General features: G+C 48.9%; 12 protein-coding genes across 12 annotated transcripts; 6 read left to right on the top strand and 6 right to left on the bottom strand.

The window, feature by feature from the left end:
• Window positions 1–929: 929 nt before the first annotated feature.
• Window positions 930–4018, top strand: N7509_005426 (ankyrin repeat protein; the record flags this gene model as incomplete). The annotated part of the gene is made up of 4 exons (XM_056630063.1): window positions 930–1361; window positions 1456–2598; window positions 2671–2788; window positions 2820–4018. 4 exons carry the CDS (start codon window positions 930–932, stop codon window positions 4016–4018), a joined length of 2892 nt encoding a protein of 963 aa, XP_056489365.1.
• A 56-nt stretch (window positions 4019–4074) lies between these two features.
• N7509_005425 (uncharacterized protein) lies at window positions 4075–4584 on the top strand (the record flags this gene model as incomplete). The annotated part of the gene is made up of 1 exon (XM_056630062.1): window positions 4075–4584. The coding sequence occupies one exon, from the start codon at window positions 4075–4077 to the stop codon at window positions 4582–4584; it is 510 nt and encodes a 169-aa protein (XP_056489364.1).
• A 365-nt stretch (window positions 4585–4949) lies between these two features.
• On the bottom strand, window positions 4950–7362 carry lysF (homoaconitase LysF; the record flags this gene model as incomplete). Its single annotated transcript, XM_056630061.1, has 2 exons — window positions 4950–7295; window positions 7357–7362. 2 exons carry the CDS (start codon window positions 7360–7362, stop codon window positions 4950–4952), a joined length of 2352 nt encoding a protein of 783 aa, XP_056489363.1.
• Window positions 7363–8283: 921 nt separating this feature from the next.
• N7509_005423 (O-phospho-L-serine:2-oxoglutarate transaminase) lies at window positions 8284–9679 on the top strand (the record flags this gene model as incomplete). The annotated part of the gene is made up of 2 exons (XM_056630060.1): window positions 8284–9048; window positions 9110–9679. 2 exons carry the CDS (start codon window positions 8284–8286, stop codon window positions 9677–9679), a joined length of 1335 nt encoding a protein of 444 aa, XP_056489362.1.
• Window positions 9680–10352: 673 nt separating this feature from the next.
• N7509_005422 (putative amino acid transporter) lies at window positions 10353–12243 on the bottom strand (the record flags this gene model as incomplete). The annotated part of the gene is made up of 3 exons (XM_056630059.1): window positions 10353–11165; window positions 11228–11914; window positions 11959–12243. The coding sequence occupies 3 exons, from the start codon at window positions 12241–12243 to the stop codon at window positions 10353–10355; spliced, it is 1785 nt and encodes a 594-aa protein (XP_056489361.1).
• A 366-nt stretch (window positions 12244–12609) lies between these two features.
• N7509_005421 (cytochrome b5 reductase family protein) lies at window positions 12610–13770 on the top strand (the record flags this gene model as incomplete). The annotated part of the gene is made up of 1 exon (XM_056630058.1): window positions 12610–13770. One exon carries the CDS (start codon window positions 12610–12612, stop codon window positions 13768–13770), a length of 1161 nt encoding a protein of 386 aa, XP_056489360.1.
• Window positions 13771–13937: 167 nt separating this feature from the next.
• Window positions 13938–15870, bottom strand: N7509_005420 (glycoside hydrolase family 32 protein; the record flags this gene model as incomplete). The annotated part of the gene is made up of 2 exons (XM_056630057.1): window positions 13938–14302; window positions 14370–15870. 2 exons carry the CDS (start codon window positions 15868–15870, stop codon window positions 13938–13940), a joined length of 1866 nt encoding a protein of 621 aa, XP_056489359.1.
• An 853-nt stretch (window positions 15871–16723) lies between these two features.
• On the bottom strand, window positions 16724–18264 carry N7509_005419 (glycosyl hydrolase family 43 protein; the record flags this gene model as incomplete). The annotated part of the gene is made up of 4 exons (XM_056630056.1): window positions 16724–17560; window positions 17629–17723; window positions 17782–18112; window positions 18178–18264. 4 exons carry the CDS (start codon window positions 18262–18264, stop codon window positions 16724–16726), a joined length of 1350 nt encoding a protein of 449 aa, XP_056489358.1.
• A 2561-nt stretch (window positions 18265–20825) lies between these two features.
• On the top strand, window positions 20826–22496 carry N7509_005418 (uncharacterized protein; the record flags this gene model as incomplete). The annotated part of the gene is made up of 3 exons (XM_056630055.1): window positions 20826–21005; window positions 21064–21360; window positions 21417–22496. The coding sequence occupies 3 exons, from the start codon at window positions 20826–20828 to the stop codon at window positions 22494–22496; spliced, it is 1557 nt and encodes a 518-aa protein (XP_056489357.1).
• A 219-nt stretch (window positions 22497–22715) lies between these two features.
• Window positions 22716–23959, bottom strand: N7509_005417 (zinc-dependent alcohol dehydrogenase family protein; the record flags this gene model as incomplete). The annotated part of the gene is made up of 4 exons (XM_056630054.1): window positions 22716–22893; window positions 22961–23318; window positions 23382–23463; window positions 23531–23959. The coding sequence occupies 4 exons, from the start codon at window positions 23957–23959 to the stop codon at window positions 22716–22718; spliced, it is 1047 nt and encodes a 348-aa protein (XP_056489356.1).
• Window positions 23960–25432: 1473 nt separating this feature from the next.
• On the top strand, window positions 25433–25639 carry N7509_005416 (uncharacterized protein; the record flags this gene model as incomplete). The annotated part of the gene is made up of 1 exon (XM_056630053.1): window positions 25433–25639. One exon carries the CDS (start codon window positions 25433–25435, stop codon window positions 25637–25639), a length of 207 nt encoding a protein of 68 aa, XP_056489355.1.
• Window positions 25640–26525: 886 nt separating this feature from the next.
• On the bottom strand, window positions 26526–27146 carry N7509_005415 (uncharacterized protein; the record flags this gene model as incomplete). The annotated part of the gene is made up of 1 exon (XM_056630052.1): window positions 26526–27146. One exon carries the CDS (start codon window positions 27144–27146, stop codon window positions 26526–26528), a length of 621 nt encoding a protein of 206 aa, XP_056489354.1.
• Between the last annotated feature and the right edge of the window lie 406 nt (window positions 27147–27552).

The raw sequence follows: 27552 nt of genomic DNA, 5'->3' as shown, positions 1-27552 counted from the left end.
CTTCTATAATATTTACTTTCCGGTATACCATGGCATCGGTACCCAAAGTCCACGCTTATCCTACATGAAGGAATAATATCTGGAAAGCGGAGACGTGCAGAAGTAGATAGACGGATAGTTCTCGGCTAATTTTGGATCCTTCAGATATCAACCTGGTAGAATTCCGAGCCTATGGTTCGGGCTGGAATTGGATACTACTGATACCACCAAGCCTGCGCCGACATTTGGATGATGCTATTTTTGCTGTGGGAAACACAGGTATCCGGCCGAGGCTCTCCGGGATACGATAGATGAGGAAGGTCGCACAGAGAGTCAAGGCATGTGATGAAACTAACGTTTGACGGATTTCCAATCATGATTATAATAATAGCTCTGGCCCCAAATGTGGTCTCAGAAGATACCAGAATGGACAGGCTGTTTGTCGATCAAAATGTGTCTTGAATTCTACGAGATCCCGTAGCACGCCTCGTCTACGGATTTTTCATCTATAGTTGAACGATTGGCAGAGGCTGTCAAGGGAATCAAGTGAAAAATTCCTGCTGCATTAACCCCACCAGCTTTATTGTGGGTGCTAAATATAAACATGCTCCTCTATAGTGTTTAGCAATATCAGTGCATACTACAGGTGTATACTAAACATCATCCCGAGACATTGCGGGGCAGCGAACCATGGTTCAAGACGAACGGGGAACTGCTTGGATCAAGAACACCCAACCATTACAAGCCAATTCACCGATTGCAAGCCCAATTTTATCTTCGAAGGTAATGATTGATCATATTTCTATATCGCCAGATGCGACAAGGCCTGCAGTGCACGTCCGCACTGGCGGGTGCGCTAAATGCTGGTGGAGATGCCTTCCCCACCATGTGATTTGACGCTGTCAGCCTCGCCCTCGTAGGCTCGCTCTTCATGCTCTGCATCCTCAACCATGGACCCCGTCTCGGCTTTCGGCCTCATTTCGGGCGGCATTCAAGTCCTCCAGGCCATCACGTCGACTGTCCATGGCCTTAACCAGCTTTATGGAAAATTTAAGGACGCCGATTTGACCATTCAATCCCTGATTCAGGAGTTGAGCTGTATCAGTGCAGCACTCACTAGCCTCAGGGAATGGACCCGCCTGAACCGCGCCGATGGAATGCAGTCGGAAGAGTACAGTCGGGACCTGACCGTCGCTATGGATGGCTGTCGTGTCATTATGGAGGTCGTATCTCACGACGTGTCCACCCTGGTGCAGCAATCCCGAGAGAATGGGATCGCAGGAATTCGCACCCGCATGCGAGTAGTTTGGAATGAAGAGACGATGCGCGGGCACCAGGAAAAGCTACACTCGCAGGTGATGGCGCTGCAATTACTGCTCCAGGTGTGCCAATGGTGAGATGGATTCGCTTAGTCCGCCCGACCAACCACGTTTTTGACACTGATTGGCCATAATTAGCCATACCTCGACAGAGCAGGTACGATTGCTTAGGACTGCTACAACCAGGCAAATCTTCCACCGAGTTGCAGACGATACAGCGACTATCTTGTCCAGCCGCGGAAGCCGCGCCACATCCTACGCAGACAGCATGTCTCAAAGTAGTCGACACTCTGTCAGTGATTCTGACTTTGATTTCCACAAGGCTATAGCAGAGTCACCAGCCTATCGTAGAACACTGGATCCAATGGCTCTCACTGCAGCCTCGCTAGATCAACCCCAGTTGCCGATAGCCGAGAGTGATCATAGCCCCTTTGCATTCACCGGCACAGACGAGGGATATGCAAGCAACCGCACAGAGACCACTAGCCTGACAGTCCCATCGTTAAATATTCCAGCACCAAAGCCCGAGGAAGAAGGCTACTTCCCCTTGCCTAGCAGCCCATCTGGACCAGTACGGCATCCAACGAGCCCTCTCCATAGTCGAAGTGTTTCTCACACTCAAAATTCTCAACAACATCAAGCACCGGCCATCCGAAGGAATGCATCTGATTCCAAAGCGCAGAAGTTGCGGACCTCAGGATCCAAAAGAGAAAGACTTTCCTCTTTCCTGGGTATGAGCACTCGAAGTCGCGCTAACCTTGCCGTGTCCCCCGGAGTCTCGCCGAACCCATCGACCAGCTCTAGCTCTGGCTCTTTTAGAAGAAGACAGAGACTAGAAGGTGATTTGAGCACTAGTATAGACCTCACAGCCAAACACGCGACATCGGTACCCCAGATAATCAAAGCAGCCCAGGTGGGCTCTCGGGATGAAGTGGAGCGGCTGATAGAACAAGGATGTGATATTGAAGCCCGCCACTCCCGATCCAGTCGAAATGCTCTTCTCGTTTCAGCACACTGTGGTCATGATGATGTTGTTGACTTGCTTATACAGAACCATGCCAGGCTGAACATAGTCGACAGAGGAGGGTGGACTGCTCTGCACCTTTCCGCATCTCGTGGGCATCGAGCTGTGCTAGAAGTTCTATTAGAGGAAGGTAGAGATCTTCTCGAGACCCCGAATTTCCATGGCCAGACTGCACTGCGTGTAGCAGCGGACTGTGGTCAGCTGGAGGCTGCGTCTATTTTAATCGCATATCATGCACAGGTCAATGCACGAGCAGAGAACCAAATGACTGCATTGGTGAGTACACTCCAGGCGTAAAATTTGCCCAAGAAAAGAAAAAAAAAGAAGAACTACTGACAAAGTTTATAGCATGCCGCTGCTAAACGAGGGGATAGTGAAATTACCCAAATGCTGATTTCCCATGGTGCCGACCTGGAAGCCAAGGACGGAAATATGATGACAGCACTCCACCATGCCTGCGAGGAGGGTCATATCGACACTATAAACATTCTCCTGAGACAACCGGGCTGCAATTGAAGCACTAGGCCGTGAGCGCAAAACGCCGTTAATATGTGCTGCTGAAGCCGGTCGTTCTCAGGCCGTTAAATTACTCTTAAAACGCAAAGCCACTTCTCGAGCTCTTGACGAGACGGGGATGACAGCGCTTCATTGGGCTGCATATAATGGCCACGAAGAGACAGTCAAGATTCTAAGCGACAAGAAGGGCTCGCTTGATGCCGTCAACAATATGGGACGTACCGCGTTACATCTGGCAACTATTCAATCTCGATTTGCCGTGGTGGACTCTTTACAACGGAAAGGAATGCAGCTTGATAAAAGATGCAATACAGGCCTCACTGCACTTCATTATGCATGTATGGCTGATAGCTTTGAGATCACGAGGCTTCTCCTGATGACGGGTGCCGATGTTGAAGCATCCGAAACCCAGCACCAGCAGCGGCCTCTGCATATTGCTGCTGCTCGTGGCTCGGTGCCTATTCTCGAGCTTCTTTGCGAGAGGGGTGCTACACTTGATGCTCGAAACGGCGTTGGAGATCGCCCTGCATGTGTAGCGAGTCGTTTTGGCCACGTGGGTGCTGTACAAAAACTTCTTGACCGAGGGTCTCCGGTGTGTCTGAAGTTTGAGACGGGCTTTCGTGAAGACTCACTTCTTTGCCTGGCTGCTTTGGGAGGCCACTGGGCCGTTGCTTCTTTGTTGTTGGCTCGTGGTGCATCGATTGTAAAAAAAGATGAGACGGGCTGGGCACCGGTCCGTTATGCAGCCTACTACGGCCATACAAGTATTTTGCAATTATTCTTGTCAAGCAACAAGATCCCCAATGCGAATTTACCAGAGATCATCCAACTGCCACAAACTATTGGGTTTGCCCCTGTGGTTTCTCCAGAAAAGAAAGTCGAGGTGCAACAACTTCTCGGTCAATCCTTGAGATATCCAGCTCCAGTCTCAGCCTCAACACAGGGACCAGTCCCTAGACCGCCACCTGCTCCGATTTCACAGCCGGTGCCTTCACGACCCGAGCAGGCTGCTAATGCAATCCCAACCGTGTACTCATCCCCGGCCCGGCCCCAGCCCCAGCCCCATTCGCCAGTGAAGCTGGCAGCACGGCGATATATGAACTTCCGGCAAGTCTGGACCGAGAGTCAGCAGCCGGGAACCACTCAACAACCACTTTGGAACAAATGCAGCGCAATATGACCTTAGTGGAACCGACTAGTACAGCCATAGTCGGGCAACGGGTACTCACCCCGGAAATGAGACACCCAGAACCAACCCAGGCTGTAGCTGGTGATCGCATTGCTGCACTATTACACGGGGCTCATGATGTGCCTGCGCCTCCGCCTCCGCCTGCATCTACATCAACATCAACTTCTACATCTGCGCCTGGCCCGAGTCGATCTCGAGATCACGAGGCTCCACGATTATCGGCTACATATACGCCTGTCTCATTTATCTATAGCCCAACACCTTCGCCTCCGGTCCGGTCTTACGTTGTTCCACATCGTGGAAGAAATAGCGTTCTTATAACACCCCCTCTGGCTGAACAATCGGTCGACGCGACTCGGGTGCCGAGGTCTCTTCCTACATATGAGAATACTGGTCCTCGGTTTGAGTCTGCGGCTCGGAAAGAGGAGCAGGATGGCGACTTGGACGGCGACTCGGACTCAGACTCCATATCATCTGTTTATACGGCACCGGAAGGTGACGCGGACGTGGCTATTTCAAATACTACGCGGGAAATATCGGTTCAGGAACGTACATGAACCAGGGAAATTAAGTGAATAATTACTACCAGTAGTATTACCTAGGTAGGAACTAGTTATTAGAAATTTGAACTGGAAAATGCTATTGATATCTAGAAACACATTCAATGCTTTTGTGTGTGGTACATATACAAATCCGCCCATCAAAAAAACCACAAACTTTCACGCTGCAAGTTGCGTCTATAGTATAAGTAAAGTAATATATATAGTATAGAATGACCAAAAAAGCTCGGGTATCACGTCGTCTTAAAAACGCCAAATTCCGCAAACCGGAACCCAATAAATCGAAACGAGCCTCAATTATCAATTATCCTCCTCCAAAAAGGATGAAGATAAAGATAAAAGATAAAGATAAAACATCAAGCTCAGGCCTCGATGGCGTTCTTAACCCACTTCTCCAGACCTCCCTTGGCGATAATCTCCTGCACATTGGCCGGGAGCTCACCGACCTTGTGAGTCCACTTGGCACCACCCTCACCCTCCTGCACCTCGATCTGGCTACGGCGAACGTCCCAGGTCAGGGTCCAGCCAGTGCGGCGAGTGAGAGCCTTGCCTTCAGCGGCGTAGTGCTCGCGCAGACGGGCAATGAGACGGGGAACTTCGAGACCCATCAGGGCGTTGTTGATGCTGTTTCGGGAGAAGATGTTGCCAAAGCTGCCGGAGACAACAAGGGGGATCTTCTTGGCGAGAATGGCGGTAGCGGCCTGCTCGCGAGAGCTACCGCAGCCGAAGTTGAAGCCGGAGACCAAGATGTCGCCCTGCTTGGCGAGGTTGGCGAAGTCGGTGTCGTAGTTGGACATGCAGACCTCGGCCATGGTCTCCTCTGAGACGTTGTCCTGGTAGGTGTACTTGCCTGGGTAGATACCATCGGTGTTGATGTTATCCGCGTCGCAGAAGACGATCTCGCCGGAAATGCTCTCGGGGAAGCCGGGGTACAGCTCGGTCAGGGCATCGTCAGAGGTGGTGGCCTCGGTGGCATCACTCTCAGTGGAAGAAGGCTCGGGAGAGAATTTCTTCTCGCCGTCGGCGATCAGCTCGTCCATCTGACCAAGGATCTTCTCCAGAGCCTCCTCGTTGGTGAGCATACGGTCCTCTTCGCGGATACCGTCGCCCTCGCCACGGATGACGCCAGCGTAGTCCTCGGGAGTCTTGTACCACCCAGGGCCGGACAGCTTTCCGCTCAGAGCAGAGGCAGCAACGACCTCGGGGCTGCCCAGGTAAGCCTTGGCGTCGGGGCTTCCCATGCGACCCTTGAAGTTACGGTTGGAGGCACTGATGCCAACCTCACCAGGCTCAAGAAGACCAGTGCCCAGACCAATGCAAGGACCACAGCCAGCGGGAAGAACGGTTGCGCCAGCATCAATCAGGACCTGCCAGTCACCAGCACCCTCGGCAGCGAGCTGCTCAGGAATAGAAGCAGCACCGATGTAAAACTCAACACCCTCGGCGATCTTGGGGACCTGACCACCGTTCTTCTCAGCAGCCTCCTTGAACACACGAGCCGCGGCAGCGATATCCGAGGCACGGGAGTTTGTGCAAGAGACAAGGTAGGCCTTGTTAACCTTGATATCAGCGGCCTCGAGCTCGCCCAGAGGAGTGGCAACCTTAACAGAGTTGGGACCAGAGACGTAAGGGGAAAGCGAAGCAAGGTCAAGGAAAAGCTCCTTGGAGTACTTGGCACCCTTGTCAGCAGCCAGAGGGTTGGCGAACAGCTGATCGATGGCCTCGTGGGTGAATCGTTGCGAGGCCAACGTCTTGTAAGATCCATCTCCATCCGCCAGGCCCATGGCACCAAGGGTGGCCTTGCCCTTCATCCAACCCTTGAGCACATCGTCCATAGGGAAAAGACCTGACAAAGCACCCCATTCAGTGGTCATGTTAGCGATAGTCAACCGGTCGTCAACAGAAAGACTGCGCATGGTCTCCTCAGAACCAGTGAACTCAATGGTATGGTTCAGAACATCATCCTTGTCGAACAGACCGCAAAGAGCGACGATCACGTCCTTGCCGGTAACGCCGGGAGGCAGAACACCGGTCAGGTTGACCTTGGCTCCCGCAGGCAGCTGCCACCAAGTGCGTCCACTGGCCCAGCAGCTTGCCGCATCTGTTCGCACAATAGGAGTACCCAAGCAAGAGACACCGCCGTACATGTTACTGTGAGAGTCGGATGCGACACAAAGAGTTCCGGGCCATGCGAAACCCTCCTCAATCATAACCTGGTGACCAATACCACGTCCGGCAGGGTAGAACTCGACTCCGTGGAGCTTGGCGAAGTCCTCAATCTGCTGGTACTTCTGGAGGTTCTTCTCGCTCTTGTTCTGCACGTCGTGGTCGAGGGTCATGACGATTTGGTTGGGGTCGTGAATCTTAGAAGCACCAATAGACATGAACTTCAGGGCGACGGGCCACGAGTTGTCGTGGGTCATGACGCGGTGCGGAGAGATTGTCACATAGTCACCGGCCTTGACAAACTTGTCCTTGGCGAGGCCGACGGCGTATTGCTGGACGATCTTCTCGGTCAGGGTCTGAGGCACAGCCTTGGAGGTCTGCAGGGAGGAAAACAGCGCGGCAGCGGCGGGGTCTTCGAGCTGGGAGTTGAAGGCAGTTTGCAGAAAGACTCGGGAGGTCATGAAAGTGCGGCGAAGGGTGCTGGGAACGCGGAGGCGGCCCAGCATGGCCCTTTGGCCAGAGACGGAGGGCATCAATCGGGACTGTATGAGGGTAAGGTCAATTAGCAAGTAATACCGGAATTGTTTGAGGATAAACACGTACAGTCATGGTGCCACCGAGAACCGAGAACCCTTGAAGGACAAGAAAGTAGTGAACTTGGAACTATCGGCAGTTCGGAGTTCCTCCAACGTGAGAAAAAACGACTACCGAATGGGCGGCCGGCTATTTGGACAAATGACTCATCCGACCGCTGATTGGTCAATGGCGGGGGGCAAACGGGGCAAATAGAGCAAACACATCACGTGCTACATCTTTAATCCGCCGATGTCGGCTGAATACACTTTGAACATAGGAATACATTAATTTAAAGGGATAATCTACAGTATATTTAGAGTATTTTTAGGAATTAGGTCCTCAAATATTCTAGAGTATCCTCCATACTATCTAAATATCATATTCTATCCTGAAAACCATGAGGGTGCTGATTAATTAGATTATACTATAAACAGGTTTGTTATGTACTCTACTGTTTTACATAGTGTAGATCAACCCCGCCGTCATTGATCAAGGTCCCTCCGCGTTTCTAAGACAAAGTTGAACAATTATTTAGTGGCCGCTAATAGGAATATGTTTTTAAAGACTTACTCAATAAATTCACCTACTCCTTACTCTAGAGTATCAATTTTCCAGCAATTGAACCTTGTAGAACCATTTTATGCAACTTGTCTGCCATCTGCAGCCTTGACTCATACCCCGCCATTGCCGCCAAATTTCATTTTTAGTTCAGAATAACCATTGGCTTAATAGGAAAAAAACCCGGTGAATGGACTAGGACATTCAACCGGCTAAATCTTCTAGCAGCTCCTTAAATTGACTCAATTGCTCTTCTCGCGATGACTCCAAAGTTAATCTGATCCACCAAGGTGCGATCTCCACTCTTGAGCTTTTTCTCTCCCGCTTTACCAGCATCTTCTTTCCTTCCTTTCCCCTCCCTCCATCTCCCACCTGATCCTCGACCATTCTTTCAAAATGCCTTCTCGACAAGAAGTTGCCTACTTCGGAGCCGGCCCCGCTCCCCTACCAACCTCAGTCGTCGAGGCCGGCGGCAAGGCTTTCGTGAACTACAACGACTGCGGCCTCGGACTCGGCGAGATCTCGCACCGCTCTCCAACCGCCAACAAAATCCTCGCTGACGCAAAGGCAAACCTCTCCACCCTCCTCGATATCCCCGACAACTATGAGGTCCTCTTCATGCAGGCCGGCGGAAGCGGCGAGTTCAGCGCCGTCGTGCAAAACCTAGTCTCCGTCTGGATCGAGCGCCGACGCCGCCGCGCCGAGGCCGATATCCTGAAAGCCAACCCTGGTGCTGAGAAGGAGCAGATCGATGAACAGGTCTTCCAGAGACTGGCGAAGGAAGTGGACGAGGAACTGAAGCTCGATTACCTTGTTACGGGATCCTGGTCGCTTAAGGCTTCGCAGGAGGCTGCTCGTCTTGTTGGCTCCAAGTATGTCAATGTTGCTCTGGATGCGCGCAAGGCCAATAATGGCAAGTTTGGCAAGATCCCGACTGAGGATACTTGGTCCTTGACTCCCACCAAGCGTGAGGGTGGTAAGGGTTCTGCCTTCGTCTACTTCTGTGACAATGAGACTGTTGATGGTGTCGAGTTTCAGAGCTTCCCGAAGTCGCTGGAGGCGCAGGGTCAGGACGAGGAGGATGAGCGTCTTGTTATTGCGGACATGAGCTCCAACTTTATCAGCCGGAAGGTTGATGTTAGCAAATATGCTGTCATTTTCGTACGTGCATTAAAGCGAAAGCAACATTCCATTTTTTACATTTTACTAACTTATCCAACAGGGCGGCGCTCAAAAGAACATCGGTGTTACCGGTATCACCATCGCCATCGTCCGCAAGGACCTACTCCCCCCCTCAAACCGCGACTCCTCCCCCGCCCTCCTACACCGTCTGAACATTGGCGGTCTCCCCGGCCCTGTCGTGCTCGACTACGCCACCATCGCCAAGAACAACTCCCTCTACAACACCCTCCCCATCTTCAACCTCTGGATCGCAGGCCAAGTCATGGCCGACCTTGTCTCCGAATTCGGCGCCCAAAAGGTCACTGGACAAGAGCAGGTCGCTGACAAGAAGGCGGCGCTCATCTACGGTGCTCTGGACAAGTACCCGGAAGCTTACCAGGTTGTGCCGGACAAGAGCGTTCGCAGCCGTATGAACATCTGCTTCCGCGTTTACAGCGGCGACGATGCGAAGGAGAAGGAGTTCCTTGCTGGTGCTGAGAAGCGCCTTCTTCAGGGACTTAAGGGTCACCGTAGTGTTGGCGGTATGCGTGCTAGCAACTACAACGCTGTTCCGTTGGAGAATGTGCAGAAGTTGGTGCAGTATTTGGAGGATTTTGCTACTGGGCAGTAGACTTGTCTGAGTCCGAGTCTTTGAGGCAAAACAAAGTTTTTTTTGTTGACTGTTAGCGAATTCAACCTGGGGATCGAGAAGTTTTTCAGAGAACTTGAAATGAGTGAGTGACTAGGAGGGCTGGTGGTATCATGATATTGATCTATCCGAGTTGAGTCCCTGCTAGTTGCACTATTCAACATAACCTTATGGTACGAGATTAATGATATATGCGCAAGAGAAATCCAAAAAAGAATATTTATTGATACTATCCCTCCTTTTTTCTTCTTCGGCTGACCACATTCCATATATAATTTCTTTATCTGCGTGTCATGGTTTACTGGTTGTAAACTTGAACATTGAGTAGTAGGTAGCTATATGCTATAGATGCAATGATTATTTATTATTCTGATCTAGTATAAGAAATTGAAACAGACCATCCAAAAATAATAAGGATAATAAGACAGCGGAGAGAAAAGAAAATTCAAATGCACTTGGCAAGCCACCGTCATCACATCGTACGCCAACAGCGCGCCTGGTAAATCCCAGAGCAACGCAGGGACAAGACATTTGAGCACATTGCTCAAACCATACACCCGGTTTTATATGCATGGGTATCAATCATCAAACTAAACAAATAAATAGCGATATCAACGAGGTCACGTAGGGGAGATCATTGGCATCCATCCATCCTCTATCGAGAACGTGACTTCCAGAACTTCCAAGAGATTCCAGTTTGACCATCTCGCTGATATATGCGCCAGTAATAAACAGGGACGCCAGTGATGATGAATGCAACCACAATCAGAGTTTGAAGAGGTTCAGCGATGACAGCACGGCTGAGTAGAAACAGGCTAACACAGCAGAATATAATAGGAGTTGTAATCCAGGTTCGGTACGGACGCTCGAGATGGGGTTCGCGAATGCGGAGAACGATCAAGCCGAGGACAGTGACGAAGTAAAATGTATACCCGGCCACACCATAGAAGGTAACCAAGGTAGCGAATTCACCAACGGCAATATATGCGGCGGTCAATGCTGCATTGAACGCCATGGCGTATATGGGAGTGAATCCAAGCCGGGATTCGTCGCCAAATAGACGTGAGATGGATTTCCGGGCCCAAGAACGGCGACGGAGACGAGTGCCCGCGGCTGGGGTTGGGGAGGAGGAGTTGCCCAATCCGATGCGTCCGAATAACGATGGAAGATAACCTTCCTTTCCGGCCGCGTAAACAAGTCGACCGCTAGTGAATGTCGTTGCATTGAGAGCTCCGAAGCAGCTGGCTCCCACAACTAGTGCGAGAACAACAGCACCGACGGGGCCGAAGACCTTGCCGCCAAATTGGACGGCAACGGTGTTGCTTCCTTCAATTGTATCGTGGGGCAAAACGAGGAAGTAGGCAACGTTGGCCATCAGATAACACAGAATGACCAAGGGCATAGCGGTATGGATCACACGCGGCAAATCGCGGTTCGGGTTCTTGAACTCGCCAGTCACATAGTTCGTCTGAAAGAAAGGTATTAGAGAGGGCCTTTTCAAACTAAAAAAAGAAAATCAGTCACACTTACATTGTCCCAGCCGTCAAATGCCCACAGTCCTGCATACAACGCCACCGCAAAGTCCGATATTTCTGTATTGGTTCCTGCGAACCAACTGGCGTTTTTCCACTCGTCGCTGGCGCTTCCTTTCGACGAATAACCAGTGATTGCCACCACGATTCCCGTGACAGTTACACCAAGAAGAGCGACAAACTTGAAGAACATAAAAAGATCTCCAATGCGGGTCGCGATCTTGGTGGAGATGCAGTTGAACAGAGTCACCGCTACCAGACCACCGATAGCAACGCCCTTGTTGATCCACGGGCTGACATCTTCCACATCGGCACCCACGAATGCTCGCACAATATATTCACCAAAGATAATTGAAATAATAGCTGCCGATCCAGGCTTCAGCACCAAAACGGCACACCAGGTGAAAAGGAACCCAGGAAGTTCGCCGAAGATCTTTGAAAGATAGACCTGAGCTCCTCCATTGAGTGGGATCGCTCCTCCCAGTTCCGCATAGCTCGCCGCGCCTGTCCACGCGAGCAAACCAGCAACAGCCCAAACAATGAGTGATGCGCCTGGCGAACCCGCGTTCGCGTTGACCTGGCTCGGCGAGGAGAAAATTCCAGAGCCGATAATCAGACCAACGATTAGGGAGAGTCCGTTCAAGTATGTCAACGTCTTGTTCCGTTCCAAAGATCCATCCTGTCCCTGGCGATCTAATGTCGTAGGTGCGCCTAGAGGAGCATAGCCACCTTGTGTTTGGGATAATGGGAAAAGGTTGCGTCCGAAATCGAATGCAGAGGATACGGAATAGCCTCTTTGGCGACCGGCTTCGAGGTAGACATCTCCTTGGTCATCGGCGAGTGGATCTTCATCTTCGAGTGACAGTTTGCGCGAGGAGGAGATTCCATCGGGGAGGAGGATCGCGAAGAACCGGCAACGGATACGGGAGACGAAGAGGCGAGAGATGCGAGTTCTAACGAGTCTCGTGGAGCGGCGAGGCCATTTCGGTCGTGTGAGAATCCCGGATTCGACATTCTTTTTGGTTGTTAAACCCGGGGTGGGTGGTAGTGGTGGTAGTGAGAGAGAGAGGGCTCGATTCGACGGGGGGTCAGGAGATATTGGCAAAACTCTCCATTTCCCAGCGATCGAGGTAGTAGAGAGGGTGAGGGTGGTGGAAAGAGAGAAGAGAAAGAAAGAAAGAAAGAAAGATCCGCGGTGGAGAGAGAGGCAAAGGGTCCAGGCGAAGGCGAAGTCTGCCAAGGGGGTGAATTGCTGTTGTTCGTCGATCGCCCAATCGGCTTTGACCTTCTGCAACTCCCAATTTCCCCGCGGTTTTCCCAACTTAATAACTTAAATACTCCTCTGACAATGCGATGACCCTTCAAAGACCGCAAATCCCCATGAACTCCTCCTCTCTCTCATCGTTATGCTGCCGTAGGTCTGCACTGCGGCAGTCGGTGGCTCACTATCGCCGTTTCGCCTCTGCCTCGACTGCCTCCCCGAAATCCGCACCTCCGTCTCCGAAAAATCGCTGGGTAGGCATTGCCATTATAACAATTGCTGCTGGTAGCACTGGCGCATATTTACGGTCGCAAAGCCCAGCGTCCGATACCCTCAATCCAGAAACTTTCACCAAATATAGCCTCGTGTCAAGAGAGCCGGTCTCATCGACAAGCAGCCTTTTCACCCTCCGCCCTCGATACCATAGCGATCGCAACTACGATGTCTACGAGGATGCTTGGAGAATAGGAGTGTGGAGCGTGATGTTCAAGCAGCCTCAACTACAGATTGGACGAGATTATACACCCCTCCCTGTGACAGCAGCAACGCCGTTGACCGTCGACGAGGAGAATGAAGGCTACCTGCGTTTCTTTATTCGCAAAGACCCGTTTGGAGAGGTTTCTCGATATCTGCATAGCCTTAGCATAGGCGCTGATATCGAGATGCGAGGACCGCAGATTGAGTGCGCCATTCCGAAGGAAACTCAAGAAGTCCTGTTCATTGCTGGCGGAACGGGGATTGCCCCGGCGTTGCAGGCTGGATATTCTTTGTTGAACCGCACAACTGAAGAAAACCGACCGCGGATACATATCTTCTGGGCCAACCGGCTAAAGGAAGATTGTATCGGGGGTCAAAGCGATACACCTGTACTTGAAACGGTCCGTCGGTCATGGTTCTCAGGGTGGTTTGGTTCGTCTAAAAACACATCCTCGAACGACCAGGCAGCGCTCCACTCCTTGGAAGACAAGAGTACGTCTATGATTGTGCGAGAGCTGGATGGTCTCAAGTCTCAATACCCGGGCCAGGTCACCGTCGACTATTACCTCGACGAGGAAAACCGATTTATTGGCAAGAAGGAGATTTCAGATTATATTGCATCTACTCCACGACCTTTGGACAATGTGCCCGGGAGAAAACTAATATTGGTTTCTGGTCCCGAAGGCTTCATCAGTTATATGGTTGGGCCAAAGGTTTGGGCGGATGGTAAGGAGTTACAAGGTCCCCTTCGAGGAATTATCAAAGAGCTCGATCTCAAGGGATGGGCCGTGTGGAAACTCTGATCGTGTCCACTTCATTGTTCTGTATAATATTTACTCTCTTGGCTGCATATAGCAACTCGCATAAATTGGGGTTCAAGCAAATAATACCAATCATCAAGCATCAATCACTTCGGTTTATTTCTTCAAATAATTATGAGACTATGGTAGCTAATGTCTATTAATTTAAATTATTGTGACCTTGCTTCGAGCCCATCCCAAGCTTGAGCTTCAAGGAGTTTCGCCGGCTCGCCAGACTGGAAGTTCTCTGCCTCGGCAAAGAATCTGATACCGAAGCATTGCTCCGAGGGATGGTAGATGCGAGTTGTGATCACTGTCCTCTCATTCACAAAGACCTCGAGTACGCTCCTATCGAAGAACGCATGCACGCGAAGCGTTTCTTCAACATCGTCGCCATGCTCATTGCGGAAGGTGAAAAGCGTATGGGGTGCCGACTCATCTCCATGGTTGATCTCAGTGTTTGTTACTGGAGGTCGGCGAATCGTAAATGTTTCACTGCATGGATCCCAAGAAAGGATCGTGCGATGTTCAAAGTCTACCACGCCCATATTAGTATCCAGAACCTAGCAAGGTATTTGTATTTTGTATACGAAGTCACTCACTGGCACTGTGTCCAATCTCGATACCAACTCTCTTGCACGATTTCCCGACAGAGAATTCAGTCCGAAGTTCCCACCGAGAAGTCGCCAGAGGAATATCAGCTTCAGAAGACGCATTGAGACCCGCAGGCAATGACATTCCGGTTAGTTGGCGCTCGATAGCACCAGCTCGGAGCTGAGAAAGTCGTGATTCTGGACTGATTTCCAACGTATGAATAGTGAAGGTACCGTGTTTGGAGGAATCGGCAGTCGCCTCAATCGAGGTAATCGTTTCCAGTCGCGAGCTGCGTGCCCTCTTCACATTATACAATGTCATCATCCGCACGACACGAGGCAGCGATATCATACTGCTCCAACCCTGACGATGGCGAGGACCATCAGGCAAATCCTCTTCCGTAATCCAGCCAAAAACAATGCGCTGGGAAGTCTGCGGGTCCCAGAAAGAATTGGCAGCATATAAGCACCCGTGATCAAAATATCCAGCAAAGGCATAATCTGAAAGTGGCTCATTAATCGAGTTGTGCTCTTCAGGTTTGCGCGCTCTCACAGACATCCACATCTGACCCCGAGGATCTCTTTTAAAACGAGCCTGTCGACGCGTCTCCTCGTTCGGTTTTTCCGCACGCAGACACCCCTCAACTCCCATAATGACAAAGTCTCGCTCATCACCGGAATCGTTGGCCAATGTCAGTAAATTCGATACCTCCCAATTGACGCCAAAATCGCCGGACCAGCGTGATGGTCGAAAATTGAGGCCAACGTCTACCAATGGGCCGATATACTCCCACTGACGAAGATCATGGGCGTTGACTTTATAAACATAGATAACTGGGGCTTTGCCTACAATACCACCGGCTGTTATCCCATACAAGTTCGAATCTTTCTCGGGCGAGGCATCTCGGCATCCTCGGTTCCAAGTTGTGAGAAAGGGGTCTCGCCATCCAGTCACGGAAAGGTGCTTAGGTGGTCCAGAGATGACAGGATTGCAATCCTGTCGCTGCCAGGTCTTTCCACCATCCTCTGACACGGAAAGACTGATTGATTCACAACCATATGTATACGGTAATGTGAAATGAATCGGCAGATGACTGACGGACGAGTATATTATTGTCATCTTCCCAGGCTCGCCAAACACATCGGTAGACCGTAAACATCCGGTAAAGACACCTCGGCAATCATATTGAGCGGACGGTGTCATAGCTGGCTCTGGAGATGTTTCCCAAGATACAAGATTCTTTGAAATAGCATGTCCCCATGACATGTTGCCCCAGTCGTTGCCCCAAGGATTCCATTGAAAGAAAAGATGGTATAGTCCGGTGGTTGGATCGTAACCTAGGCCACAGGGATCATTTATCCAGCCATGCGGAGCGGTCACATGGAAAAATGGCTTGGAAGTAGTAGCTTTTGCTAGAATTGGGTTTGATCCATCGACATGTTGTGAAGGGCAGAGGCGCTGCTCTTGCAGACCAGTGGCCACGTCTGGTGAATCGAGAAGAACAGACATGTCGACCCTTTGAAGCTAGTTTGGGGTCGAGTCGGATCAGTGTGGTGATTCAATCACAAAGATCAGGGTTGTAGGCAGGACCCCTTGGCAAAGCGAATCAATCGCTAGAGAAATTAAATGCGACCGACTTGATCCCTTATCACAGAGGATTGCGTAAGAAAGTGCTCGTCGGAAAAATGAGTGCAGGGGTTCGCATACATATGTCAGTATCACTGCAGTATGCACAATTTGGCCGAGCCTTTTCCTCGAGAATGTTTTCCCACGAGCAGAACAGGATGGGATTTGGCCGGGACTTAGTCGGGGGCTCGCTCGGCAGATGTCGATCGAAGCGGAGGATTATCGGGGAAACTCATGTGCCCCGTAAACGCAATGCTACCCCATATCTTGTTTGTATTGCATAGGCCTGAGCTCCTTTTAATCACTTTTCATTGGATCTTCTCATTAGCGAAAGATCCGGGGTAATTGAATTGGGGATTACTGGAAATCCCGATACTCTGGCAGAACTTGGATGGCTTCCCGCAAATGGTTGCGGATAGTGGCAGATCGGGATTTTCCCGGAAATGATTATTTGAAAGTCATTTTGAACTTGGTTAGGAACTTTCGATTACCATGAAATAATAAATCCGGTTATATGAATGATCAATCTATTATCATGTTTGATCCCGTGGGTTCCGTCCAACTTGGTGTCGCGGGGGCCACTATCATTTTTGACTGGCAGAAAAAGCCAACACCCAGTTAGTTGCATCAGTTTACTTCCAATTTGTGGGTATAGGAAAAGAAAAAGAAAATAAAGAGACATAAAATCACAATTTCAGGATTTGCTATTGTGTAGCTTCTTTCACATATACTGCAACTATTCTGATGGAATTTCCACCTCATCAATGTCCGGGCCGTATCCAGTATTATATCCCTCGATGACAATCGTATTGCCCTTACCTGCCTTAAGTTGAGTGTTTATAACGCTTCTCTTAACATTGCCTCCACTTGCTAAGAACGCGACCTTTTGAGCGGGAGAGTCATTGAATGTGACGTTTGCATACCGCGTTCCCGAGTCACCATTTCTATACTCGAACGTGATTGTGGTTGCTGTGGAATCACTGGCTTGAATGCCACTCAATGTGACGCTTCCGTCACTTGGCCCTCCAATATAACCAGCTGCGGAACCCCCAGAGCAGCCAGTACAGCTGATGCTCTTTGCTCCCGAGGCATAGCTACCACTTTCTCCCTGAACTGTCGTATTGGATATAGATGTCTGGAATCCAGATGAAGATCCAAGATTCGGGGCCCAGTGATCGTACCACTTCATAGCGACAGTCGCGCCCGAAATTTCTAGTGGTAACCAGACATACGTGCTTGTCATAAGATCAGTGCTTACCCAGCGATCTCCCATGTACATAACCCGATTTTCATCGATGGAGAGCACGTAGTTTGTCTGGGAGGAGAACGTGTTGCTGCCAACAGGTGCAAATGTTTGCCAATCTGTCCATCCACTTCCGAGTGACTTTGATGTAGAGTAGACGTTGTCATTGTCTGACCAACCTGACAGATGCGACCCAAAAAGGTAGTAGAGACCATCGCGTTTCATAAGTGCTGGCGCTTCGATATTTCCTGGGTCCGGAAAGAGATACGTCTCAGAGGAGATGTTATGGTAATCAGCCGTCAGTTTGTAGATATGCAGTCCTTTTGGCCGCTAATGTCGCGAATTTGATCAACTCTTAGCGGGTATTTCTCATCATAACAGGGACAGATGATACATACGTCCTCGGAGATAAGATACCCAGATCCGTCGTCATCTTTAAACAGAGTCATATCTCTACTAGTATTTCCCATCGGCTGGAAGCTACCCAGGTAGTCTAGAAAATTTCGTTCAGCTCTTTTCAGCGGACAATGTTGAAATAGTTAGGCACTCACTATATTTCCCACATACTGAATCTCCTGTTGCCACGCCCACTTTTGCCTCGCCATAGCTCGAGCTGTCAATATGAGCATAGAGCACATATTTCTTCGTGCTGTCATTGTAGATAATCTTCGGTCGCTCCACAACTCGTGAAGGGCCCAGATCGCCAGAAGCGGTTCGGCTCAGAAGGGCCCCGACATATTTCCATTGAACAAGATCGGACGACGAATAACAATTGATGTTCTGAAAGTAAGTACCATCTGTTTTATCTTCGCCGATCATGTAATAAACTCCATTTTCTTCGATGAATCCGGCACCATGGGCCTGTAGATGCTCCCCATTTGACTATGTAAAAGGGCAAGGTTGTTATAACCAAGGACAATTCTAGCTTGCAACCATTGAAGACTCACAGCAGTCCATGTTGCGCCTGGTACAAGCTCTAGAGCGGCCAGCGTGGGGCTTGCCAAGGCACCTAGCAAGACCAAGAGCAGATTCATGTCTGGAATTTTCATTAAAAAAGGATCCAAATTCAAGATCTGAAAGGCGTAGTAGATTGAAGAAAGGTCCAATATGGGCCGGGCATCATGTCTGCCTTTAAACAAGTTTCATTGAGAGAACTACCCCGAAGTCCGGACTGAAGAAAATCAACACCGGAGAATTCCCTATTGAAGGAGCAGCCAATATTCAGGAACATGTTATTTTTCCGCATAATAGCCAATGAATTTACCTGTAGCTAGCGCCCGTGAATACTCGTACATACTGCATTGCCAGGGTTCTCCGCAGACTTCCCCCACAGTGACGTGACATCCCACATCAACTGTAACACGCCGCTTGCCGATCAGCTCCGAGTAAGTGTTGGTGTCAAATGACGGCCAATCATAGTTTCATGCAAGAAACTATTCAGTGCAGGGGTTGTCTAAAGCATATTTTCATGGCGGGGTTTTGGCTGGGAAATGAGTGGGAAGCGGTGGATCTCTGGCCGTGATATACTCCGGTAGCCCGATGAGTATTACCTGGTTATAATGCTAGTCTCCAAAGGCTAGAGGTCGGGCCTTATAGAACTAGCCATGGAATTTTTTGTAGACGGATCTGATGAGTACTATCTGACTCTTTGAGGGTATTTGATGTTGTACTTTGTCCTACCATTCACCAGGCGAGACTAATTTAGCATTTTAATGGCCTCAACTCCAGAAAAGGATGCTGTTCAGAATCAAGAATGTGAGGTCAGGAAACATAGCCATCATTCCGTCAAGCTTCCAAAATACCAACATTGTATGACTACAATGGCACCCGTTATTGTCTTCAATGTTCTGGAACATTGATATACTCTTTCAACCCCTAATACTATGGATATTTGCGTATTTTTCCATATTTGTCCTGATCTTGATGGTAATAACACAAGAAGTGGAAGCATGGGCCAGCTGCATAGCTATGTATTGTTACAGATCCAAAAATAAATAAGCACGCCTACTAGACTATTAGACGACTCAGACCCTTCCTCCGAAGATGCGTTCATGGTATTGGTGCAAAATAGGAGAGTGCAAAAGGCTATTTTCGACATAAAGCTACAATTCTAGAGAAAATATAAATAGCCGCCATATCTAGAAATGTGGTATATGAATTAGTTCAAGGTGTCGGCTGTTGAATGTGCTGGTTATACTTATTCATCTAAGTTGACGCCAGGGTTGGTTCGTGTCACAGGAGAGCTAGAATATTAGAAAGACGCACAACGCGTCGGTGCTTAGTGTGATTTATGATCTGCGAATGTATTTGATGTGGCAAAAGATTAAGCACTGCAGAGGTGGCATATTTTGAAGCTATGCACAGCCTTAATTTCATACGAAGCTTTCAATCGACGTAAAGCGAAAGTCGTCACTTTTACTGGTGAAGGGACTCAGGCTGTTAAGACCCCTATTCAAAACTGAAAATGCACATGGGCGCACATAATATAAGTTCCGTCCCCCTTCTCTTTCCCAATATCATCCACCCCTGTACCAGCCCCACTACCGCTACCTTGAGCTGGTCCTGTACAAGCAACAAACGGTAGAAACTACGCAGTTAGTACGCTAATATATTGAAAGTGAGTAGAGAAGCAGCTTACAACTGCCGCCGTGCAGCAGAGCTTGTGCGATGGACTGCATGCAGCTACAACTCACATTAGATAGAGATCCCAAAGAAGGGTTTGAGGGGGGCATACTAGTAGCAACCTTACAGCCCGTCCCGGCGCCGTAGAATTTTCCGTTCGGCTGCAGCGCTATCTCACAGCACCAGCAGCTATTCACGCCGACAGACTGCTTCTTCGCGAGCGCAAGGTTCTGTGCCGGGGCTGCAAACACCCAGCCCACGGTCAAGGGGAGTATCGTGATATATTCGAGACGCATAATACGTCGTTAGGAATGGTTTCGATAACTTGAATACTGCAATCGATTACAGAAAGATAGATCAGGTCTAAGAAGAAGGGACGATTATCCCTGCCCTTTGAAGGTTAGATAAGTCGTGAATCACGAAGAGCTCAGATGGGTTCGTCTGGCCATCGCCACCTGGGCATGACCATGGCTAGATTCGACGGACTCGGCTAGACCTCTTTGCTGTCGAGTAGGACACTAAAGCTTAGTCCCAAGTCTCATGATAGGAGTCAGTACAATGATGGGAATCCCGAGGGACGTGAATCGCCACCTTCTACTCTTTGGAAAACATGAGGTATCCAAGTTATTCGAACTACCCCTTGGAAGTTAGAGGCCTCCCATCTTTCTCATCCACAAAGGGTAAGCGGAGAGTGATGCGGTGAATAACCTTAAACGTAAATTGTGATTAGTCACCCGTTGTACCCCGTATTTTAGTTTTAGGGAGAGAAGCACACTGGAATCTCTCGGGAGGCGCCCCGATCATCCCATGCTTCTCCAGTTTCTCCATGGGGAAATCCTCCACCCCGCTATGGCCCTGCGCAGACTGAGCACCCTGTATATAAATATCAATGCAGGTGGAGCCTCGTTTGCTCTCCAGAGCTTGCACTCCGACCGCCCTGCTTTCACACTGGGCTTGGTCTCTCCGTGCAGCAATGAATGTCGATAAGGATGAAATCGCCTCCGCGCAGGTTGAGCATGTCGATCCGCGGAAATCAGAGAAAGGCGCCGTCAACTTTCTCCTGGTCTTTTCTTGTATAGTATTTGGCGCGGCGTCGTTCATTTTTGGTTATGATGATAAACTCATCTCGCCCCTTGCGGCATTAACTCCGTTTGTAAGTGCATTCTCAATTGACCCTTGCCATTCAACCCAGGTATTAACGGCACCGTCAGGTTGCGAAATTCCAGGGACCCAACCCAGCAACCGGTAAATACGCTTTCACGGCCCAGAATCAAGATCTCGTGTTCTCGGTACCCTTAGTTGGCGCTGTATTCGGTGGATTGGTGGCCTCGCCATTGAACTTCCACTTTGGTCGCAAGTGGCCTGTGGTGGCGGCTTATATAATTTCAATTGGTGGAGGACTACTACAAGTCTTCGCACCTAATTTGGGAGCTTTTGTGGCCGGTCGTTCTGTGAATGGGTTTGCCATGGGCATAGCTCTGGCGACTGCTCCCCTTTATGTTTCAGAGGTACAGCCCTTTCACCCTTGACCTACCAGAAAGAATAATACTAATCATTATTCAAGGTGGTTCCAGTCTCTATCAGAGGTAGATGCGTCAGTTCGATCAACATTCTAAACCTTATAGCCGGTGTCGTAGGCACTGTCGTGGTATGGGGTACAAACAAACTGGGCGGAAAATTGGCCTACCAAATTCCTCTTGCTGTGCAAAGTGCCGTGCCAGTCATTCTATTGGTCTTGACAATTCCTCTACCAGAGAGTCCGGAATGGCTTATCTCCAAAGGAAATGTGGAACAAGCTCGACATAATTTACGCAAACTCCGCGGCTTCAGTGATGAAAAAGTCGATGACGAAATTCAGCTCATAGAACTTTGTGAAAGATTCAATCGCGAACTTCAATCCGAGGTCAGATTTTGGCATATCTTCAAAAGAGAGCATCTCAAACGGACTCTTGTCGCAGGCTCCTTCTTTTCCCTCAACCAAATATCGGGTGTTATTCTCTCGACTACTTATACAACCGTGTTCCTCACCGAACTGGGTGTTGCAGATGCATTCACCTTGACTATCATTGCTTCATGTTGCACTTTAGCCGGTACAATTGCTGCACCATTGGTGATTGACCGCGTGGGCAGACGCCCAACCGCCTTCACTGGAATGAGTATCTTGTTCGTGATCGATGTGGTCGCCGGTGCCCTCGCTTTTCAGAAAGGAAATAAGCAGGCGACTCTCGCAATCGCAGTGCTTTCCTTTATATTTAATTTCTTCTGGGCATCTTCGTTCTTCTCACTCTCGAACCTGATGCCCTCTGAAATCGCCACTCCAAAGCTACGCCACTATACCATGTCTTATACCATCGCTTGCCAGGAAATAACCGCAGTCATCACCACCCTCGTTGTCCCGCACTTGACATCGGCGGACGCGGCAAATCTCGGCGCGAAGACATACCTCATTTTTGCCGGATGTATGGCCGCCATCCTTGTTTTCATGTACTTCTTCATGCCGGAAACACGTGGTCGCACTTTTGCTGAGATTGATGAGATGTACGCTGCAAATGTGCCTGCGTGGAAGTGGCGGTCTTATAAGACTTCTATCGAAGCGAGGACCGGTGAGAGGGCCCCAGACTCATTAGAGAAGATACGAACATAATCAATGGCATTTGTGAATTGTTACTCCGATGGAATTATACATCTTTGTTTATAGGAATCTAAACTTATGCACAAATCGGATGCCGTGGGCCTGTCGAAGGATGGATGGAATATTTTATTCGGATGAAGACAGTAAACCCAATCCCGACTCAGCTTCAAAGTGAAAGTCTACTAGTATCTATCTAGAAATATCTGCCTGTCCCTTGCCTGATTCTGATGCTCATATCTTGATCACAACTTTGCCAATATGTTGACCGGAGTATAGGTGATCAAAGGCTTTCTGCGGATCTGCGAACGAGAAAATCTTCTCATCAAGCAGAGGTTTCAGCGAAACCTTGTGGTCAGCCAAATACTTGCACAGGTTATCCTGGTCGATTTTCGAGCCGACGAAGATTGCTCTGCGGAGGAAGCTGCATTAGCACTGAACAACAAGATCATCACCCGGTCTGTTGCAAATTAACTCACTTGATGGTGGCAGTATTCAGAAGCAAAGGCGTGAAAGTGTCAGGGTAGCTATTCATCTGAAGTCCTCCCAGGATACCAATTAGAGAGATGGTACCTCTTCGGACGAGCGAATGGAGACTTTGGAGGATAGTAGTAGGCCCTCCCGTTTCAATCACAATGTCAACTCCTCGATTATTCGTCATGCGCTTCACTTCGTCTTCCCACTTCGGGTATGTCTTGTAGTTGATTGTTTCTATCGCACCGGGCGGTCCCAAGGCTTTAACTCTGTCTAGCTTTTCATCGGAAGAGGACGTAATGATAACGTGAAGGCCGGCACTCAAGCAAAGTAGCAAGGCAAATAAACTCACGCCCCCAGTACCTGGATGTATCTGTGATTAGCATCTATCTCCTCAATGTCCGACCGAGAGGAATTTGAGTTTACCTTGGAGAAGTACGCTGCCCTTTGCATTTGGCATATTCAAGCAATTCCATGCGGTGGTACCCGAGATAGTCACACACGCGGCCTAAGCCAAGATAACACAACACAATTAGAAAATATGCTAGTATTGCTTGGTTTCCGAACAAACTCACCTCCTCCCACGAGAGGTGCTCTGGCAAATGCACGAGGACGCTCTGGTCGAAAATAGCGAACTCGCGCAACACGCCATCGATATCTCCACCAAGTGTTCTCTTCTCAATTTCAGTACCCTCTAGAGCATTGAGGTCAAAGATAGGAGCAACCCGATCTCCGATCTTGAAGCCAGATACATTATCTCCGATCGCGAGGACCTCAGCGGCGCAGTCGGATGCCGGGATACCTCGCTCAAGAGCAAAGCTTGGGTATTTGCCATTGAGCATGGCTACATCTCGATAATTGAGAGATACGGCTCGAATGCGAATTAATACTTCTTCAGGGGTAAGCGAGGAAGGAAGTTCTTCTGTTACGGGCTGGACGATGAGAGGGGTGTCTCCGGAGGTACGGCGAAATGCCTTGTAGCTTCTTGGTATAGGGATTGACATATCTCAGGCCGCTTAGCATAAAATTCTTGAGCTGTTAAGGTCGAACAGGTCATTGAGTCCTTGAAGAACAAATTTATAGGCAGGAATTTGTGGCCGAAATCCTGCAGGATCCGATATTTTCTGGGCATTATTAAGGGCTGAATAATCTATATCCATTTTGAGCCACTGGCAGATGTCAAACAGACCCCTTTTGGGCTAGTGGATCGTTTCATGATCTAGCGGTTTGCGGGGCAATTTTAACAACTTCAACTCCGTCAAATGTTTCATTGCATGGAGTCTCAATCGTGATTTAAATAGCCAAGAGCATATTTGCATGAATTAATGACCACTAGCGTAGTAACAATAAAAATATAGCGAAAGAGATGAATACCCAAGGGCAGACCCCCCCCAGTGCGAGTCTGCGAACCAGGAACGGCCACGAGAGGTAGTAGGTAATAGAGAGAGGGGTTGTTATTTTGTAGAAAGAAGAGATGTTTGAATCGTTTCTCGGGCAGGTCAGGCTCTATATACATCGCGTACTCCGTATACCCTGCGTCCCCACTATAATACGTACTCCGTAGCTACCATATTTCCTCTTCTCGGTGGGCTATTCTTGGTGTTGTGGCTTTAATGAGACTGTTTATTAGGTTTACTGAGTAAATTTCAGTCCAGGCTCAGACTCATCCAGGGAGTGATCGCCAGTGGACGCATTTTTTGAGCACCACCTTCGCTCCTTCGCTCTAGATACCTGACGGAGTAAGCGGGACCCATAAATTCTGTGGGGTTGGTTCGTCATTCATATCTTGACGGCCAGCGTTGTCTCTCGCTACAAATATGCTCCCATTTTTGAGGTGGCCTATAGTCCAATTCTGTTTTGTCATGAATATTTGTGCGTTGGAGTACGATTAATCTTTGGCCATTTCCGCTCTATCCCCCCTTTGATCCCTTACGTCATTTGAAGGTCCATACAAGCTAAATTGGAGCCTCCCCCATAACTCCTGAAATATGTAGTATCTCTTTCAAGTTTATCCACTGGGATTCAGGCTAAAATGGGGCCGGCCCCATCGATGCCAGGGGCTGGAAACCTTCAATCTATCTAATTTCGGATTCGTATTAAATCAAAACCATCAGCTTCGAAGAGCTGTTATTCTTCTTAACATCACTGGTATAAGTTAATCAAGTACCTAGATAGTCTCGGATTCTCAGGTCATGGTAGTGTTCCGCTTAAGCATCCAGGATTGAACAAGATAACTTGATATTGCTCTGTGTTTTGAAGTGGAGACGGCTACGTCCTCTCTAATTACTATGATGAGACATTGTTCACAGCCTTGCCATTGGGTTGGGGTCCGACTTTCATAATATTTGGGGGCGGTCTCTGGGTAAGGGTGTAGAGTGGTCATGTTGAAGTATTTAAGTCGCGGGCCAATCCAGTTTCTACGCAGATAAAATATCCCTTTGAACCATTTCGAGATTTTCTACCATTTTACCGTCAAAATGCGTGTTCTTCAAGCTGCTACTCTTTTACTCCCTGCTTTTACAGGTCTTGCTTATGCCGATTGGGCATGGCAGTCCCAGCCATCTGTCGGGACATTCGTTCTCATTTGGAACTGCGAAGATTGTGACGCCAACGTCAGCTCTAATATGGGAATGAACAACTGCCTCGTCGACGCCAACAACCAACTCTACGCACAAGACAAGTAAGTTTGGGCTAGCCATAAGATACCCAGGTCGATGAATTGCTAGTATTTTGCAAAAGCGGAAATGCCTTTAATTATAGCGCAGAGAACAAATGGGGCTGTAATTGGGAAAAGTGCAAAATTGACGATGAAAGCATCGACTGCACAGATGCAGGCTGTGGAAGTATCGCTATCAGTAAGGTATCTCGGCTCCATTATCAAAAATACTCGTAACTAACAGTGACAAAGAGGACGCCGTTCACCTCGAGGGCAACGATATCGTGTGCTTTACCCATACGGCAACCGCGACAACCGCGACTGTATCGGCGACTCCTACCGCGACTACTGCATAAGAGAGAGAGGAACATCATGTACTCAGAAACCAAACCAGTACATCTCTGGGGGTAATTAACTTAACACTTATTGTCCTGAATACAGTGGCGCTGCAGCAAAAGTTTGACTCCCAAGGGAAAACCAATAGCTACCTGGGATGCAATAGATTAGCCTATATTTTCTATCTTATATAGCTACCAGTCTGCGATTAGAAGGCGGAGACGAGAATAGTCAACGAGGGGTAATCTTGTTGGTCCCTGCTAACATATTTCACTAGCACTCGGAACAGACCATCAAAACTTGAATCCTGTTCCCACCACGCCACCTACAACGACGTGGCTAAACATCAAGGGTACAAGAAATGCGGTAAGAGTGTAAGCAAAATATGCATGGTAAATAAATACTAATCTAGGGTTGGAAGTTGCCATGGTCCAGTCAGTGTGAAAAAAAAATATCTGGTTGAAGTATTTCAAATTGAAGAATAAACTTAAATTGAAACAAACTCCAATAAAAGGCAAAGTCGGCAGCAGAACAAAAGGCAGATCATTTTAAATACATAGTACTAGTAAGTAGCCGGGTCAAGGGCAGTCCAAGAACCTATGCTCTGTATCACCATAATCACCTGTAACACATCCCCACGTATATCCATTTCCATCACGTACCACTGCTGCAGCTACATTGAAATTGCATACGTTCTTCATCTGGAGTACACTGTTAATAGCGTCATAAACACTACCCCCACTGATAGGCGTGTTTTTGTTTTGTGAAGCGAGACACCACATTGTGGTTGGGTTGCCATGCATAAATTGTTGACTGAGTTGGATCGGCTGTAGAGTTTTGTAATTTGCAATCGAGGCGGTGGACTTGGTAGTTAAAAAGTTGCGCATGTCGGTATTGAAAGGACAAATGTGCATGTGGACTTGGTCCTGAGTGACAGAACGCACAGGATTAATAGCCAGACCATCAGCACTTGGGTTAGAATATTGCTGGCCAAAGTCCCAACCGGTCGTTGCAAGACTTGGTGGTTGGTTTTGTAGGGCCAAGATGTTGCGTATCGCCTGATTTGGTATGGCTAAATAGCCACCGGCGAGCTTCACCCAGCCTGGTACACCCTTTCCGTGTTGCCAATCACAATATCCTGGATTCTGCAGGCAGGTACACAATGAACTGAGCCATAGCCCACAGGAATCGCAGTCCATGTTTGCCGGTGATGTGCAATCAGAATCGCATTTGGCCAGGTAAACCCCCGAATAACGGTTGTCCACAAGTACTCGGGCCAACCTGACATTGTATGGGGCAGAAACCCCCAGGGCTGGGGGCTCGACAAGTACATGTGGGGACATCCTCACGAGATATGTCATTACTTGTGCAGATGAATTGACCGGCGCTCTTCTGAATTATGCTTGGGTATAAGAAGAGGGCACCGATAAATAGGATCCTTTGGAGACTCATTTTGAGACAGTGTATATTATTTCGTTGAAATTTCGCTCTACTTCATAACTGAAAAGGATGTGTTAAAATAAGACAAGCTAGGTATTTCTACATTTCCCGCTTGATCACTTCGGCTAATATATCCTGGAATCTATGACACTCTATGAAATCAAT

The sequence above is a fragment of the Penicillium cosmopolitanum genome, assembly GCF_028827165.1.
Source record: "Penicillium cosmopolitanum strain IBT 29677 chromosome Unknown utg000006l:49.0-5199605.0:1.0-5204138.0, whole genome shotgun sequence".
Classification (NCBI taxonomy): Eukaryota; Fungi; Ascomycota; class Eurotiomycetes; order Eurotiales; family Aspergillaceae; genus Penicillium; species Penicillium cosmopolitanum.
The sequence above is the reverse complement of the archived record's forward strand: the minus strand, read 5'-3'. Positions and strand labels throughout refer to the sequence as shown.